At 39.1% G+C, this 19,010-nt stretch overlaps 1 protein-coding gene across 1 annotated transcript in view; it reads left to right on the top strand.

Moving 5' to 3' along the window:
* Window positions 1-19,010, top strand: part of DNAH5 (dynein axonemal heavy chain 5) — a 276,356-nt gene that overhangs the window by 110,073 nt on the left and 147,273 nt on the right. Inside the window, exons 23-32 of the mRNA XM_060092732.1 lie at window positions 2,243-2,444; window positions 3,242-3,477; window positions 5,634-5,852; window positions 8,532-8,594; window positions 8,897-9,135; window positions 9,869-10,109; window positions 12,234-12,433; window positions 14,937-15,090; window positions 16,939-17,102; window positions 18,226-18,382. Of these exons, the coding sequence (XP_059948715.1) occupies window positions 2,243-2,444; window positions 3,242-3,477; window positions 5,634-5,852; window positions 8,532-8,594; window positions 8,897-9,135; window positions 9,869-10,109; window positions 12,234-12,433; window positions 14,937-15,090; window positions 16,939-17,102; window positions 18,226-18,382 (1,875 nt within the window). The remainder of the gene's footprint in view (window positions 1-2,242; window positions 2,445-3,241; window positions 3,478-5,633; window positions 5,853-8,531; window positions 8,595-8,896; window positions 9,136-9,868; window positions 10,110-12,233; window positions 12,434-14,936; window positions 15,091-16,938; window positions 17,103-18,225; window positions 18,383-19,010) is intronic.

Below are 19,010 nucleotides of genomic sequence, written 5' to 3'. Positions count from 1 at the left end.
GTTGTGGCTTGAAGACTTCAGTAGTTGTGGCTCACGGGCTCTAGAGCTCAGGCTCAGTAGTTGCGGCACAAGGGCCTAGTTGCTCCGTGGCATGTGGGATCTTCCCAGACCAGGGCTTGAACCCGTGTCCCCTGCATTGGCAGGTGGATTCTTAAACACTGCGCCACCAGGGAAGTCCCAGGTACGTTCTTAATATTATAAACTCTTGGGTGTTGAAAGAGCTCAGGATTCTGGAATTTTACCCATATTCAGGGATCTTTGATAATCTGTAATTAGTTCTCCAAACCATCATACATTTGTGAATATGTCTAGATGCTGTTGCAATGCATTCTGGGTGTGCATGTCAACATCTAAGCCCATGCCAGGGCATCAAGTGTAGTTGGGACAAGCGGGGGCAGGCTTAGCTTTCTGCATTTTAGTGGGTGTGAAGTGTCAACACTCATTAATCCTGAGGTTTCAAGGGGCATCTTTAGCTGCACGTGGGGAGCTAGAGTAAAGCTACTGCTTGGGTTGGTTTGGGTTGGTGAAATTTACTTAAAATAATCAGACCATTTAGAATGCTGTTGGTAATACTCTATTCTTTCAAATAATGCCACTTTTCTCTCTATCTCAGTTGAAATTTTTTTTCTCATGCAGATGTAACTCTGAAATTATAATGTAAGCCAATAGAAAAAGTTGACTACCAAGAGGTATAAAAATTAGAAATGAGGAGAAAAATTTTAATTATTTGGAGATGATATGATTATCTATCAAGTAAATCCAAAAGCGCTAATCTAAAAAAAAACATATGGCCCAAGCAGAGTTAAGTTAGTAGTCAGTTGAAAGGTAACTATAGGCATTTCTGCTGTAATGCAATAAACATGTTCCTGAAAAGCTGGTTTTGCAAAGTTGCACATATAATAGGGCTTATGAGAAAAAAGAGGTTGAGATAGACACACACAACCTAGGAAATTCTGTAACCAGAGTGATACCAAAAACAATAACAATCATAGTAAAATATTAACCTGTTTAACAACGTTGTAGTCAGCATAGAACTTTACACACTATCAAAAGGTGAAAGAAACTTGGTAGAAGTTGTAACAAGGTGTAAGAAACAGTTGAAAATACTGAGTTGTGGAGACAAATATAAAATATACAAAGATCAGGTCTAACTGTGCAAAGAACATTCTCAAAACAAAGTGGAGAACAAATTAACCCAGAAGAAAGAAGAGACAAAAAGCATTGTGCCCCTCTTTGGTTTGCTGCTTTAGTGGGTACAGAATGAAGTGCTAGGAAAAACAGCATTTGATAATGTGACCTTCCTGTTATATTGACATCATTCCTTATTTGCCAGTTGCGAGAAAGCCAATTCATCTTACAGAAGCACACTTTGTAACAAAGCAGACCATTCGTTAAAAAACCAGTTTTTAAAAAAACTTATATGCCATCCATACAGTTATAAGGATAGTGGAAAAAAGATCCTTTTTACGATAACAACATCACTGAAGACATCACGCTCCTATGTACACTAGGAGCGTACATAATGAGAAGTTTGTAGGGTCTTTATGAAGAGTCCTCTAAAACTTAACAAGGAATTAAAGAAAAAGAGGTGAGAAGATTTAGAAACACATGGGAAGATTTAATATTGTATGGATGTCAGTCCTTATCTAATATATTTATACATTTTGTGTGATTCCATGCAATCTTTCAATGGGGCTTGATGCTGGATATATTCTATTTGTCCCTCTAGATCTAATCTCCACGCTCTGACCTTAGGGAACAAGTCAATGGGTTTCCATGGAGACTTCCAGTAGATTTCACCAATGAGAGTCTTGGAGGAGTTTGTGCAATGGGAAAAAGTGACCTCAGAGTATTTTTTTCCCCCATAGCACCACCCTCTCTGTGGCATGATTTGAGCTGTGTTTTTTGACCTAAGGTCCAGCTCCAATCAATAGGGCCTGGTCCACAAGAGCTTTTATGGACTCTCTCTCTCTCTCTCTCTCTTTTTTTTTTTTCCTGAGAAACTGTTCCCCTCTCTTTTTGGCTAGGATGGTACCAGTTACATTGGTATTAGTCCCAGGTTACTATTTACACTATTGTATCCAGTTCCAGTCCTGTGGCATTTTCAACTAGTCACACGGTTCACTAATTAAACATTTTAATAAATCCATGGGAACCACCAGCAACTGGCAAATGTTCACTTATATCATGATGCCGTTTCTGATTCTTCCTTCTCTACACAAATATGTTATTTGTATTCTAGGAAGTTATTACATCCACCGACTGCTTCAAACGCTACAATCACATTTGGCAAAAGGAGAAAGAAGAAACCATTGTGACGTTTATTATGACAAACCCCTTGCTTTCTGAATTTGAATCCCAGATTCTCTATTTCCAAAAACTAGAGCAAGAAATTAACACTGAGCCTGAGTATATCTGTGCGGGTGCCATTGCTCTGTACACAGGTTGGTTCATTTTCTTTCAGACAGTCATAAAAATTCAACGTATTACTCTGTCTTTTTACCTAGATTAGTATTCCAGAGAGTTCTAGCTATCTTTTTTTTTTTTTTTTTTGTCTTTCGGTACATGGGCCTCTCACTGTTGTGGCCTCTCCCGTTGCGGAGAACAGGCTCCGGTCGCGCAGGCTCAGCGGCCATGGCTCACGGGCCCAGCCACTCCGCAGCACGTGGGATCTTCCCGGACCGGGACCGGGGCACGAACCCGTGTCCCCTGCATCGGCAGGCGGACTCTCAACCACTGCGCCACCAGGGAAGCCCAGTTCTAGCTATCTTAAAGAGTGACTCTCCTTTTATTGGCCTCAAGGTTTAAGACCAACTTGTAGGTTTCTTTTTAATTCCCTTCTGCATAATTATTTATTCTGGACTATTTTGAACACTCTGCTGCTAAACCTTGAAAATAAATGCTAATTCAGACAAGGGATGAGTCTGTCATATTTGGAATTAAAATGTACCCTTTCTTTAATAAATAACAATAACAAAGATTTGAGGCTTATCTCTGACAGTTTTGGTAGGTACTGTTTTTTTTTTCCATTTTGGAATGTGTTTTGAATTGTTGCAAATAAGCTTTATGACATGAATGAATATATAATGATTGGGAAAAACTAATTTTTTTCCAGTTTGATTTTTCATGTGTTAGAGGGCTATCAGCTGCAAAGTATTTACTGTTGGTAAACCGTTACACTGGGTCTCCTTATACTGGTTCAAGTTTTTCAAACTGAACGGTGGACATGTGGGTTTTACAGCTGACTTGAAGTTCACCTTGACCGCTGAGACGAAGGCCTGGATGGTTGTCATTGGCCGTCACTGTAACAAAAAATACAGAAGTGAGATGGAAAACATTTTTACACTTGTTGAAGAATTCAGTAAGAAACTGAATCGCCCAATTAAAGACTTAGATGATGTTCGAATTGCTATGGTGGCACTGAAGGAAATTAAGGAGCAGCAAATCTCCATTGACTTTCAAGTGGGACCTATTGAGGTAACTGATAATCACTTGTTCTATAGAAATATCTCCATATGTTGGGCTCTATTAGATGAACTATTGACCAGATCGGGACTGGAATTACAGATGGATGCTAAACCCAAGAACAACGATTTCAGTAATGATACCTAACCTATAGGGTGCCTCGTATGGGCAGTTCTAGTACTTTACACAGCATTTAAGGTGCTGAAGAGCAGAGCCTGAGATGAGGATTTCTGTATAAGTGATTTATTGATGAATGCTCATGGGAGAAGTAGAGTGAACAAAACAGAAAAGGATGAGGTTGGGGATGGGAGGAAGCTAAGCCAGGGTGTGATCTTAGCTGTAGACTAACTTCGGCCTGGTCCCACAGGGAGTGTTCTGGAACATGAATTGTATCACACAGTTGGCCCCATTTTGAGGCAAGGGGGACTGTCTTTATTCCCCCAAATCAGTTGGGCATTGACCATTATTTCCTCACGAGGAGGCTTCTATCAGCTGAGGACAATTTTCAAGGGAAGAAGGCAGCTTGTTTCCTATAGCCAACACACCCAACAATCTGGGTTGCAAATACCAGCTGATAAACAGGACCTGGCTGGGGCACTGACAGTGTCCATTCATGGGTTTACTCTGTATTAACTCGTTTAATCCTTCCTACAGCACTCCACTTACAAACAAGAAAACTGAGGGTCAAAGAAATCATGCAGTTTGATTAATGTTGCACATTACTTTTGTTTTTATTATCATACTATCTTTTCTAGATGCAAACGCTTTATCAGGAATGGGTTACTATATTCTTTTAAACGAGACTAGTATAACTGTAGCATTAGAACAATTCCAGTTGTAAAAATATTATCTTTTCATCACACCATAACTTAAACGTCTGGACTTAAACTCTGATGGTCAGGATCATACTCTTGTCTCATATTTTCTGCACGTCTCTTTGAATTTTGAAAAATTTCAAATTACCATGAAAATGGCAGAGATGACTGAAGGTTTGCACCTCTACCGTGTTGGGTCAGGGAAATCACGTGGTCCATTGTGTTCTTCTTTGGAATTGAAACATCAAGGCAAAGACCCCCTACTTGGACCAGGGGAGTTTGGAGAAGGCATTTGAAGAGGAGGTCCAGCAATTGCCAACCCTTTCCCCCTGACGTGAGAGTTAAGACAAACTGTTGTCAAGTAGTCAAGCTCAAGATGCAATCTTTAGTACTGATAGAACTTATTTGGAAGACCTGATTTAGTGTGCAGCTCCCATATTCCCATTGTATCTTACTTTCCCCATCTCCTCACCCTAGTCACACACACTATGGCCTTGTGAGCACTAAGTCCCAGAACTGTACTTACTCATCCATCAAAGGCAGCATTGGAAAGCTACAGGTCTCTGTGTTACTTTGTTGATTTGATTGGTACTGGGGTGCAGACTGGAGGCATGCCTTCAAGGAGAAAGAGGGAAGAAGAAGAGAGGCACTGGGCTATGCTTGCCCAAATCAACAATCTTTTCCCCAAATCAACAATCAGGTGTTCAGTCCATGTCTTTGGGGAAGAGTAATGGTGGGAGAAGAGGCCAGGGATATTTAGGAAAAATTCTTTCTCCTGAAAACCAAACTTTGCCTTATTTTAATCTTCTAGACAAGAGAATAGTCCAGGATTTTGTGTACTGAGGGCAATAACTTGGCTTAGGCTCTGATTCAAGAATGCCCTCTTATGTCTTACTGTTGGAACCTTTTACCAACAAAGTGAAAGAGGATAGAGTTAAAACTCTGATTCATTTTGTTATTCTAAAATTAGCAGTTAAATTGTTTTATGTTTTTCATTTACTTGATTTAATTTTGTAGTCTTCAAATACAATTTAGGGGCCTAAGTAAAAATACCTTTTATTTGTATAATGATTTATAGTTTTCAAAATGCATTTAAATTGATATATTTTTTTGATATTCACGAAAATCCTGTGAAGCAACCAGGGAATCTTCCTGTTTTACAGATGAGGAAACTGAAGCTAAGTGGCTCAGTTGCTCACTTAAGCTTTTCCAAGTTTGCAAGTAGAGTAACTAGAACTCTCTGGGCAGTTTCCCTGTCATGTGGATCTTTTCCATTCTAATGCTTTAAAAAATGACTGTGCATACATTTATGCACCTGACTGGCAGAAATTAAATTTTTCTTCTTTTGTGTAGGAATCCTATGCCCTGCTTAACAAATATGGGCTTCTGGTAGCAAAGGAAGAGATGGACAAAGTGGATACTCTGCGTTACGCCTGGGAGAAGCTTCTGGCACGTGCCAGTGAAGTGCAGAATGAATTAGTCTCACTGCAGCCCAGTTTCAGGAAAGAGCTTATTAGTACCGTGGAGGTCTTCCTCCAAGACTGTCACCGGTTCTACCTGGACTACGATTTGGTACAACTCTAGCTTTCTCTGTGTATTTTGGGAGAAGAGTGACTACAGCATGCAAAATGTAGTTGTTTAAAGATAATATTGGGTGGGCCAAAAAGTGCCTTCGGTTTTTTAGGTAAAAATAAAGACACATTTTTCGTTTTTACCAAGAACTTTATTGAACAACATATTCATCCTTTTGTTCCACTACCTTCTGCCATTTTTCAGGCAACTTCATAATTCCACCTTCCCAAAACTTTTTATCTTTTTGAACAAAGAAATGTTCCAGGTGCCTTTTACAGTCTTCCAGGGAATTGAAATTTTTTTCCATTAAGAGAATTTTGTAAAGAGTGAAATAAATGGAAATCCGATGGTTCAATGTCTGGTGAATACGGTGGGTGAATCAGAAATTCCCAGCCAAGCTGTAACAGGTTTTGCCTGGTCATCAAAGAAACATGTGATCTTGAGTTATCCTGATGGAAGATTATGTGTTTTCTGTTGACTAATTCTGGACACTTTTTGTTGAGTGCCGCTTTCAGTTGGTCTAATTGGGAGCAGTACTTGTTGGAATTAATCGTTTGGTTTCCTGGAAGGAGCTTATAATAGAGGACTCCCTTCCAATCCCACCGTATACACAACATCACCTTCTTTGGATGAAGACTGGCCTTAGGTGGGGTTGGCGATGGTTCATTTCGCTTGTCCCACGATCTCTTCCGTTCCACGTTGTTGTACAGTATCCACTTTTCATCGCCTGTCACAATTTGTTTTAAAAACGGAATGTTTTCATTATGTTTCAGTAGAGAATCCCATGTGGAAATAGGGTCAAGAAGGTTTTTTTCACTTAACTTACGTGGAACCCAAAAGTCAAAGCGATGAACATAACCAAGCTGGTGTGAATGATTTTCAGCGCTTGATTTGGATATTTTTATTGTGTCGGCTATCTCCTGTATGGTATAATGTTGATTTTTCTCAATTATTGTTTTGATTTGATCACTATCAACTTCAACTGGTCTACCAGATCATGGAGCATCGTCCAGTGAGAAATCTCCAGCATGAAACTTCGCAAACCACTTTTGACACGCTCGATCAGTCACACCTTCTCCATACACTGCACAAATCTTTTTGTGCATTTCAGTTGCGTTTTTACCTTTCTTGAAATAATAAAGCATAATATGCTGAAAATGTTACTTTTTTTTTTTCCATCTTCAGTATTAAAATGGCTACACAAAAATTCACCAATTTTGGGCTTCCCTGGTGGCGCAGTGGTTGAGAATCTGCCTGCTAATGCAGGGGACACGGGTTCGAGCCCTGGTCTGGGAGGATCCCACATGCCGCGGAGCAACCGGGCCCGTGAGCCATGGCCGCTGAGCCTGCGCGTCTGGAGCCTGTGCTCCGCAACAAGAGAGGCCGCGATAGTGAGAGGCCCGCGCACCGCGATGAAGAGTGGCCCCCGCTTGCCACAACTGGAGAAAGCCCTCGCACAGAAACGAAGACCCAACACAGCCAAAATAAATAAATAAATAAATAAACTTCTACCCCCATTCTTCAAAAAAAAAAAAAAAAGTTTAAAAAAAAAATTCACCAATTTTGATGTCTGTTTTTAAATGATATAACAGCTCTCACAATACAATCTAACAAAACTGTTTCGAATGCAGTTAAAGACAACTAGAGCCATCTTATGGAAAAAACCGGACGAACCTTTTGGCCCACACAATATGTCAGATTTAATGAAATTCCCTAGGAATGGAAATTTTATTTTCACAAGAGCAAAGATATTTCCCTTTCACAATCCTTTCCCCTTAGATTTCATCCAGAATAATTTCGAGAGTAAATGGAAATTTAAAAGTGCTCTTTATATTATACCATTGGTTTCTTACTGAAGTTATTTTGGTAGCTTTTCTAGATTTGTGTAGATAAATATTATTCACTTATAGTTGTCACGATCATCCTTCCCACAGTATTCATTAGTTCTGCAAATACTGTAGAACTGCCCTTGGGGCTGAAGACGCAAAAGTGGACAAGAAAGATTGAGTCCATATTTTAATCATACATACATAAGTTTTCATGCAAAATCTTCTGCTGGGAATATGTTGCTTAAGGAGACCCATTTCCAGCCAATTACAATGTGCTACAGAAGGGAAATGTGTACAGTAGAGGGTAAAATTTGTACTTATTAACTGGTAACACGCCAAACCATAAAGTAAATGAAATTAGGAGATTGGATTCATGAACCAACTTCATGGATGAAGAAAGCACAGAAATCCAGTTATTTAAGGTGGTCTAATGTAGGAAAACCTGATTGGAATGTTAACATTACAGGTCACTTTACAAATAGATATTAGAGTGGTGAACTCGTGTGTCATGTGGCATTAGTGTTCTAGTTCAAACCAGACACTGTTTGTGCTTCTTACAGAATAGTTATTTACTCTTCATATCACCTGATAAATTAATAACACATACTTTTAATTTTCAAAATTTCTTGACATATGAAAGCTGTGACCTCAACTTGGCTTTTTTTTGGCCTTGAAAATATTTCCAAATGAGTTACTTTCCTGAGTCCTTTTTTACAAATAAAAAGTAAGTTTCCTATCCTGTATGTGACATGCATGTAAACAAAAGTTGATATTCAAATACATTGTGCTCATGAAATTTGTATGCATAAGCTTCATTTTATTTTATGTTTATTTTAACTTTTTGTACCAGAATGGTCCAATGGCTAGCGGCTTGAAACCCCAGGAAGCCAGTGATAGACTTATCATATTTCAGGTGATTTTTTTAGTTTCTTTGACTTTCTATATAACCAAAACCTCAATGTCTTTTAAACACATACTTTTTTCTGCTTAATATAGAGAAGCCCATTGTGGAATATAGTATGTACTTACCTTTTAAAAACTGTGATTTGGTATGGTTAGCATTGGTTTCTATGTAATTAATTGTACTCATTTAGTTCTCATTTACATGTGCTCAGAGATCATACATGTTTGCTTATTGGCCAATCTTTTTTTTCATTTGCATGTTTATTCACATGTAAGTCATTTTTGATGAGTTTTCACTTGTATTTTTATTAGAATCAATTTGATAATATCTATCGGAAATATATCACCTATACTGGAGGAGAGGAGCTTTTTGGTCTGCCAGTCACACAGTATCCTCAGCTTCTCGAAATCAAGAAGCAACTAAATCTTCTACAGAAAATATACGCTCTGTACAACAGTGTCATAGAAACTGTAAATGGCTATCATGATCTTCTGTGGTCAGAAGTAAATATTGAAAAAATCAACAGTGAACTTTTAGAGTTCCAGAACAGGTGAGAAATTAATGTTTAGCATGCCCAGAGCTATTTAACCTCAAATACTTTCTTCTTTGATAGGCTGTCAGGGTTCTTTTTTCACCCAGATGTTTCAAAAGCACATCATGCTTCACTGCTGTTGCCCACTGACATCACCCTTGTCAAATGTGATTTATTAATTACCCCTGTGTGTGCCTGGTGAGACAAGCACATCCTTTAAACCTGGATGAATCTTGCCAAGGGCTTTCCTGCATCTTAGAGAGAGCTGATCTCTATTTATATTACACTTACCAACATTTGAAGTTTATGTTAGATGATTTATTTGGAATAAAAGCAAGAGCCCTGTGATATTTTTACATCTTGAAGTGTTGAACCCCCCCCAAAATGGAGGGTCATTTGTTGTACTTTTCAGTTGACAGCCTGAAGCACTCTGCTGTGCTTTGTACTTGGTAGGGTCTCAAAACATGTTTGGAGAATTGAATTGAATTGGGAAGCACCTCTATTCTTTAAAATAATGCCTTTTACCTAATTTTTATGAGGAAATTGAAAAAAGTCATTCCTGGTCGGGAGGAACAAATTTCTGCAATGTAAAAGTGTGTTAATTAACAGCTATCCTCTGAGTCATGAGATTTAACAATGTGATGGGTATTTGAGGTGACTGTTTTTGATGGAAATGCTAGCAGACAGTCTTGGATTGGAGACATTCCAGGCTTATATTCGAATGAACTTTCACGTTGGCTTTTCTTCGCAGGTGTCGGAAGCTGCCCCGTGCCTTGAAGGACTGGCAGGCTTTTTTGGATCTGAAGAAGACCATCAATGATTTCAGCGAGTGTTGTCCACTGCTGGAGCATATGGCCAGTAAGGCCATGATGGAAAGGCACTGGGAAAGGATAACTGCTCTCACTGGGCACAGTCTAGATGTGGGGAATGAAACTTTTAAGTTAAGACATATCATGGAGGCACCTCTTCTGAAATACAAAGAGGAAATAGAGGTACAGTGATTGAGCGTATGATGTGGTGAGAGATTGGAAGGTCCCAGGGGATTTGAGAGTTTTCCTACATCATGGTCTGTTGGTGCAGTACATCATGCTAGAACAATCAAAACTCTTTTCCTGGTACTCAGCTATTATTTCTTCAACCAACCTTTATGTAACAGGTTCTGTGTTAAGTGCTAGGGACATAAGAGTACGTTCTTGTGTTTACAGATCATTAAATACTTTGTATAATGAAATAATTATACAAATGAAGGTGTAGTTACAAACTGCAGTAAATACCATTGAAATGGAAGTATGCTGCTCTATGAGGGCCTCTAATAATGGGGTTGACCTCTCTCGGGGTGGGGCGAGGGCGATGAAGGTCAGGAAGACTGGGTGCTGGGTGAACGGGGTGTGCTTATGTGGTGAGGGGGTGAGGGGCTTGGAAAGTGCAGAGAAGACAATGTGAGGCAGGTGGAACAGCATATGTGAAGGGTCTGAGGTGTGTTTAGGGGACCAGAAGGCGGAGATGTGGAGGTGGGTGAGAGAGGAGACAGCTAAGGTTGGGGAGATGGAGTGGGTCTAGAATGTGTTATCGATTTCAGTCTTTGAAGCAGTTGGTAGCCAACTGGGAGATGTATTTTGATTGGGGGAATGACGTGGTTAAATTTGCATTTTGTAAAGATCACTCCGGTAGCTGTGAGGAGAAAGAATTGGAAAACAGAAAGGGGGAATGCTGGGAAACCAATTCGGAGGTTACTTGAATACCCCCGGCAACAGATAATGATGTGTCAGATGAGGAGGCAGGTAGTGAAGCTGAAGAGGGGAGACAAGATTGAAGAGATCGTTAGGAGGTAAAATTGGATAGAATTTGACGGAGTGAACATGGTAGGGAAATGGGAGGGGCTAAGGATGAACCCTAGAGTTCTTGCTGAGAGATCTAAGTGGATGATGGTGCTTATGACTGAGATGGGGAATGTTGGGAGGTGATCAGGTGGAATGACAAAGTACAAAGACTATGAGCTTGATTTTGGGCATGAGTTTGATATTTCACAGATTGTGTTTTGGGTTCCCTTGATGTATCCAAACAGAGAAGCCCAGTAAGCAGTGGGTGTGGGTCTTTTCTGGAGATACAAAAGGTTGCTGACTGCATGGGTGTGGATATGCTCATCCAGAGAGGGACAAGACGAGGGCAAGGACAGGTTTGACCAATGGTCCAGGAGAAGATAAGGCTGCAGAGAAGACAGGGAGAGTGATCAGAGAGCTGGGAAGAAGTCAGGTTTCTGTTCATTCCCTCCTCTCGTACTGCATTGGTTTGACTTTAGAGTTAAATCAGAGACACATTCAATTTTGAGTCTTTGATGAAAGTGGCAAAATTTAAAAGGTTATTGCATATCTTTTTTATCCTAATTTTTATTGAGATATAATTGACATTTAACATTGTATAAGTTTAGGGTGTTCAACATAGTGATTTGATACATTTATATTGCAATATAATCTCCATTGTAGCGTTAGCTAACACCTCAGTTATCATTTCTTCTAGTGGTGGAAACAATTGAGATCTAGTCTTTTAGAAAATTTAACGTTTAGGGTACAGTTTTGTTGTCTATAATCACTGTACTGTGGATTAGATCTCTAGGACTTATTTATCTATTAGCTGTAAATAGATATAACATCTCTCTCATTCCCCCACCCCCAGCCCCTGGTAACTACCATTCCACTTTCTGTTTTTTCAAGTTTTTTTTTTTTTTTTTTAAGATTCCACATATAAGGGCTATCATATAATATTTGTCTTTGTCTGACTTATCTCACTTAACCCAATATCCTCAAGGTCCCTCCATGCTGTCACAAATGGCAGGATTTTCTTTTTTTATCATGGCTGAAAATCTTCCACTGCTGTATATCTTTTCTGTCTTCTTTCTTTCTGGAATAATTTGGTGGGAGATTTTACAAATTAAGATAAATCTATATTATATCTGCACACACACACCACTTATTATATTGCAGTTTAGATCTGGAAATGTAAGTATTTATAGATACATAAAAAGGAAAGAGTATAGACAGGACCTCTGTTGAACCAAGACTATTTGAGAAGGATGTGTGACTTTCATGTGATAAAATGAGAGCTTGCACTTTTAATAGGACATCTGTATCAGTGCGGTGAAAGAGAGGGACATTGAACAAAAGCTGAAGCAAGTGATTAATGAATGGGACAACAAAACATTCATATTTGGCAGCTTTAAAACCCGTGGAGAGCTCCTCTTGAGAGGAGACAGTACATCGGAAATCATCGCCAACATGGAGGACAGCTTGATGTTACTGGGCTCCCTACTGGGCAACAGGTAGGAAAACCGTTCTTCTTTCCCCTGAGGTTTGAGAACCATAATAACAAACACTTCAAGGGAAATTAATTTAAAAAATGCAACAATACCCCTCATACAATCTATTCAACATTAAAAGTACTTGTTTTAATTTTAGCCTTTGGCACGGCATGGATAATACTGTTTTTATTTCATTATCCTCTATTTGGGGGATGTGTCTGAGACCATCAGTTGCACAAAATCATGCGCCATGTAATTAGCCACTTGGATCTTGCCGAACATTTCAGCTTTGCTGCTGACAAGCCTCACTGCACAGCTGACAGCTCGACAGGCTTTAGATTCCAGAAGGAAAATTATTCTGAATTTTAGAAAAATTACTTCGGAAACCTTTTTGTCAACACCTATGGACTAGAAACTCTTAGTTGTGTACACACTTTAATGAGATGACAGATTAAGATAGAGAATGAAGTTAATTCATAAAGATAAGTAAAACAGCACAGACCGATACCAGCCTAACATTTCTATTTGACGGTAGCAGCAGAGCTGTCATGCTTTGGATGTGCGAGCCAGAGACGCATAAACTTAGATTTCTTTGGTTCAGTGCTTCCTCTTGTTCTTTTTGAAACAATTTTTTGTTCACCAGGATTTTCTCAAATATATGGTAATTGTGTAAGTGTTTGAAATGAGTCATATAGAATATAAAATTAGGTCTTAGAGATTCAGACTATTGGTAACATTGAGTCTGAACTACTTAGAATTTGATGAGTTTTAATGAATTTGGTTACTGGTCATACCCAACCAGAAATAAGGACAGATGGAAAATAACATACCCTATGGAGGTAGAAGAAGTACACATATACATTAAGTAGACATCGTCTGTGTTAGGAATGGGTAAACGTTTCTTACCAATGGCATTGAACCCACAGACAGAGTTGTATGAGGAACGCATATTCAACAGAAATTTACGGAATACCTACCACGTGCCTTGTGGTCTTCTAGGTGCTGTGGTTAGAAGGGTGAATAAAACAAAGATCTCTGTTGCTATGGACCTATGTTCTTGTGAAAAGCATAAACAAACAAAAAGCCCCAGAAAGATGTGTAGAATATTAAAGCAAACTGCTTAACACTTAAGAATATGGAAATTAAAATTTTATTCACTAATATGACTAATATTTGAGATGACTTCAAGCCCGTATTATGTTGGACTGGAGAGATCAAGAAAGGGTGAAGAAGGAGAAGAGGAAGAACAGCAAAAGGCAGTGCATCGTTTAGGAGTAGGGTTGTCCACACATAACAGAAGCACCACATACAACATCACTTGAATAAGACTGAAGTTTATGTCTTTCTCAAGTAACAAAAGTCCCAAGGTTGATGGCTCAGGTAGGAGTGTGGACTCTACCTCATCCTCGGGGACCCAAGCTTTGTCTGGCTCACTCTCCACCTTTTCCAGGTGTAGCCCTTCTCCTCCTTCCACCCCTTACATCCAATGCTGCTGCTCCCTTCCCATCCGGAAGAGTGGTTTTCAGACTTGGCTACACACTAGACACACCTAAGGAACTTTAAAAAATCCCAAAGCCTGGACCACATCCCAGACTGATCGAATCAAAGTTCCTAGGGGTGGGATCCAGGCAGGTATTGGTAGTTTTTTTTTTTTGTTGTTGTTTGTTTTAAGGTATTGGTGGTTTTTAATATTTATCGGATGATTAGAATGTGCAGCTAAGGTTGAGAAATATTGATGTGGAGCTTAATTCCGGGACTGCACATTGCTGCAAAGGAGGCTGGGAAATTCAGTATTTTAACTGGGCAGCTATGAGTCTAGGTAGAAATGGGGGTCTATATCTAAAGAAGAAGGAGAAAAAGATATTGGGGGACCACTGTCTGTTTCTGCCTCATGAGGAAAAAGGGAAGATAGATTAACTGTGAGAGAGGAAGAAAAGTGGCTCTCAGGCTTTATGTGTGTACACGCAGAAAGCCTCATGCATACATGTACACACAGACATTAGTGCGTGGACAGGGGTGGATGGGAAGTTGGAAGGAGGCTCAGAAGAGGGCAGGCTAAAGAGAGAGTCCAGATAGTATCATATTTGAAAACTGAATTTGTTGTTCGTCCCTGCCAACGGCTCTGTAATGGCTCCACATTACATGAAAAACAAGAGACTCCACGGAATAGGCACAGAAGCTCAGTGGAGAGAATGTTATTCCCTTGGCGACAGCAACAGTGACCAGAATGATACTGTTCCAGCAGCTGGGTGGAGTCAAGTCTAATGCTTGATCTGCTCCTTAGATGATACATCTCCCACTTCTCTATGCCCTGGATCAAAAGGGAAAAGTCAGTTTAACAATGCCCAGTATATGGTGATGAATGAATCACTTGGTAGCGTCATTTTAAAAGCCAGCAACATAGTCAAAGTTGTAAAGAAATAGGTGAAAATCAGGATTTTTAAAAAACCTCTTTAGTTTGAAAACAACAACAATAAAAACAAAACACTAGAAAACCAAATTCTGAATGTATTTCTCGTTTTAGGTACAATATGCCATTCAAAGGCCAGATTCAAAAGTGGGTGCAATACCTTTCCAACTCAACAGACATCATTGAGAATTGGATGATGGTGCAAAACTTGTGGATTTACTTAGAAGCTGTCTTTGTAGGAGGAGACATTGCCAAGCAGCTTCCCAAGGTCTTAGAAATTTCTTTACGATTTCATTCGGTTTTTAAACTTAGAGAACTATCTAATAACTCAGAATGCCCTTAAAAATGCAATAAATTTCAACCTCTATTGAGCCACCCCTTCGCCAATCTTTTGGTTGTTGCTGTCAAGCTGTTCTTCAGAGAGAGAGAGGGTAATTGTGGAAAAGAGGGGTGTGAAAATGAGAGGAAGGATGCTTCAAAATGGTGAGGTTTTATAGGAAATGGAGGGTTAAAAAACAAAGAATGAATGCCTGCATAATTGATATACTTCTTCAGATAATTTGAAAGTGGAACTTGGAACAGTGCAGAATTACAGAGTGGTTATCTTGACAGTGGTAGGATAGTTTGTTCTCTACTACTGACAGTTTAAAATAACTCACACTCTACAATATACCCAATTATATCTACTGTAAAATGGGGTGGAAATCTGCAAGGAAAAACTCAAGGATTGTTATCCAATTACCTTAAATTGTTTGCTAAATTATAATGGGTTAACAATAAATTTGAGTTTTAGAAGCATGATTATGTTGAGTGTTCTCTTCACTTAGGTTTCCTCAGCTTTCTCTTTGGTTAGTTTTCAGTTTAATTATAGAGGGCAGACCCATTAGCCGATTTATTTTTTGGCTACCAGTGAAATGTATCCATACATTATAATTTTAGGTATTTATTTTTCATTTATATTGGGCGTGTTTTTCTTCTTGATGGGAGGAGAGTCTCAAATTGGACTTAACGGAAACTTTCACATACAATATTGAAGGAGCTAGGTGGAGTTTCTTGCTCTCATGTTTGATAGTATGTGTTCACTGGTAAAATATAGAAAGTTTTAAGGAAGAAAATCACAATCATTCCTACTCTCTCAAATTAATCTGCACATTTTCCATTTTTCCTAAAAAATCTAGTTTCAAAAATTTCAGAATATTAGGGTCACACTATAATTAATTTTGTATCTTATATTTATTTATTTATTTATTTATTTGTTTTTTGTTTTTTTTGCGATACGCGGGCCTCTCACTGTTGTGGCCTCTCCCATTGTGGAGCACAGGCTCTGGACGCGCAGGCTCAGCGGCCATGGCTCACGGGCCCAGCCGCTCCGCGGCATGTGGGATCTTCCCGGACCTGGGCACGAACCCGTGTCCCCTGCATCGGTAGGCGGACTCTCAACCACTGTGCCACCAGGGAAGCCCTGTATCTTATTTTTAAATGTTTGTTTTCTAAATACACAAATAATTCAATGCTCAGTGTAGAAAACTTGAAAAACATAAGATTCACTTAATTTGGAGATAATTGAAAACAGTTGGGAGGGTGCTTTTCTCCCAAATTATCTTGTGTTGTATTATTATTATTATTTTTAATATTTATTGGACTATAGTTGATTTACAGTGTTATGTTAGTTTCAGGTGTACAGCAAAGTGAATCAATTATACGTATACATATATCCACTCTTTTTTTAGATTCTTTTCCCATACAGGCCATTACAGGGTATTGAGTAGAATTCCCTGTGCTATACAGTAGGTTCTTATTAGTTACCTATTATATATAGTAGAGTGTATATGTCAATCCCAATCTCCCAATTTGTATTATTATTTTTATATCTGCTTCCTGCTTTTAGTTAACATAATGTCGGTCCCAAGGTTGAGCTAAAGATTCTTATTTAAGAAAGGGGGTGCTATGGTGCAAAAGGCCCAAGGAGAATTGAAATAGAACATGTGTGATATTTCATGTATGCACAGGGTATCCAGAACGGTTAGAAGTCTGACCTCAGCGGGAGGTATGTGAGACACTATGTCCTTGGGATCACAGACGTGTCCAACTGTGCTTTGTTACCTTGTGCTCATAGGAGGCCAAGCGCTTTTCCAACATAGATAAATCCTGGGTGAAGATCATGACTCGGGCACATGAGATGCCCAGTGTGGTTCAGTGTTGTGTTGGAGATGAAACCATGGGGCAGCTGTTACCACACTTGCTGGACCAGTTGGAAATCTGCCAGAAATCCCTTACTGGGTAAGTTCACTCAAAGCATCCTAGAGATGAAAGGGACCAGAGACACGAGACAGGATTAGCCAAATGGGTGTTCTTTTGCTTAGACTCAATTCATGTCTAATGTTGTGGCATAGATAAAACTGATAGTTTGGAGCCTTATCGTCTCTCCAAGCAGTTACTAGATTTTCTCTGATGTTTAAATTATAGGCTTTATGGCTTCTTCCATCATTGGGACAAGAGCTTGTAAATATTCTCATACAGTCCTTGTTTTTAAAATTAATATACCTGTTTTTCTGATCTCCTTCTTGGATAAACATCTGAAGAAGCAAAATATTTCATTATACTCAACCGAGAACAATATGAACAGTGTGTGGTATACACAAGCAGTCAAGATTATACAAAAATGAGAGCCTAATCTAATACCTAGCAATATACACTGACACACCCACACCCACACCCACACCCACACTTACATATATGGAGGCTGGAGGAACTCCAAGAGCAATAAATAATTTTCTTGCTCTTTGGCTAATCACGATAAAATCACTAAGTAGAAATATATTAAATATGGAAACAAAAGTTCAGCAAAAGTAGGGTGATGACAGGTAGAACAAACATTCACTGGGTTTTTGTAACTCCTCGAGGCAGAGAACAGTGTCAAGACCCTTCCTTCCATGTAGCTGGATTTTGTTTCTGCTTCAGTGATAGATTCATTGGATTCTTTTAAGGTACAATCCTAAGAATTGGAATTGTCAGCCTTTAGCTGACATAGCACTGTGCTTGCAAATAAAATAAAACAAACACAAAACTGAAAGACTCCCTGTGTGTAAATTTTCCTGTCTTCTACAAAGAAAGTACAAATATTTCCAGGTTAAGTCAAATGTATACATTATACTTGTGAAAAATGAGGAAATTCTATAAATTTTGGAAAAAAGTCCCCCAATCAGAATAGGGACTCCCACTTGGCAAAATTAGTAATAAAAACAAAAACAAAAACAAAAACACAGAAAAAAACAAAAACATTGAACAATGTGGGAAAATTAGATTCTCTCAAAGTCTTTTCCCTTTTTCCCATCCAGATTAATTTATTCCTAGAAGCCCTGTCTTGTGTGCTTATGAAGCTTATCTTTTCCTCCCCACTTAGGTACTTGGAGAAAAAACGGCTTTGCTTTCCTCGGTTCTTCTTCGTCTCGGACCCCGCTCTTCTGGAGATTCTGGGGCAGGCATCAGACACACACACCATACAGGCCCATTTGCTGAATGTGTTTGACAACATCAAAACGGTCAAGTTCCATGAAAAGGTTTACCTAATTCTAATTGCTGGCCAGCAATTTACGTATTTTAGAATCTCAACTGTCTTTATTAAATTGCTCTCCAATAGTGTTTACAAAGATTTACTTCCCTGTCCATTAAGTATCACCCGATGACTAAAAAGATACTTTTGGGCACAATTTGCCTTCAGAACTATGTGACTTCTTAATATCCAAAGTGTAAATTTGAATAACAAATAGTTTAAATGTGATTAGGAATGCTTCGTATGTAGCATTCATAGCTTCACATGCCAAGTTAACTGTTTAGAAATTCAACAAAACAAAGGAACAAATTGCTCATCAAATAGTGCCTTGACTGAACAGAATTGCCACAGTGACTTGATTGTTTTAATCAGGCTTCAGATGTTTTTGGCATGATGGTCCTCCATGTTTTTCATCCTACTCCATTGAAAACCTTTTCTTTCCTTTTTTTTTTTAAAATTTATTTATTTATTTTTGACTGCATTGGGTCTTCGCCGCTGTCTGCGGGTCTTCCATAGTTGTGGCAAGCGGGGGCCACCCTTTGCCGTGGTGCATGGGCTTTCCATCCTGGTGCCCTCTCTTGTTGCAGAACACAGGCTCTAGGCATGTGGGCTTCCGTAGTTGTGGTGCACGGCCT

The sequence above is a fragment of the Mesoplodon densirostris genome, chromosome 3 (genome assembly GCF_025265405.1).
Source record: "Mesoplodon densirostris isolate mMesDen1 chromosome 3, mMesDen1 primary haplotype, whole genome shotgun sequence".
Classification (NCBI taxonomy): domain Eukaryota; kingdom Metazoa; phylum Chordata; class Mammalia; order Artiodactyla; family Ziphiidae; genus Mesoplodon; species Mesoplodon densirostris.
This window is presented reverse-complemented; position numbering and strand designations above follow the sequence as displayed.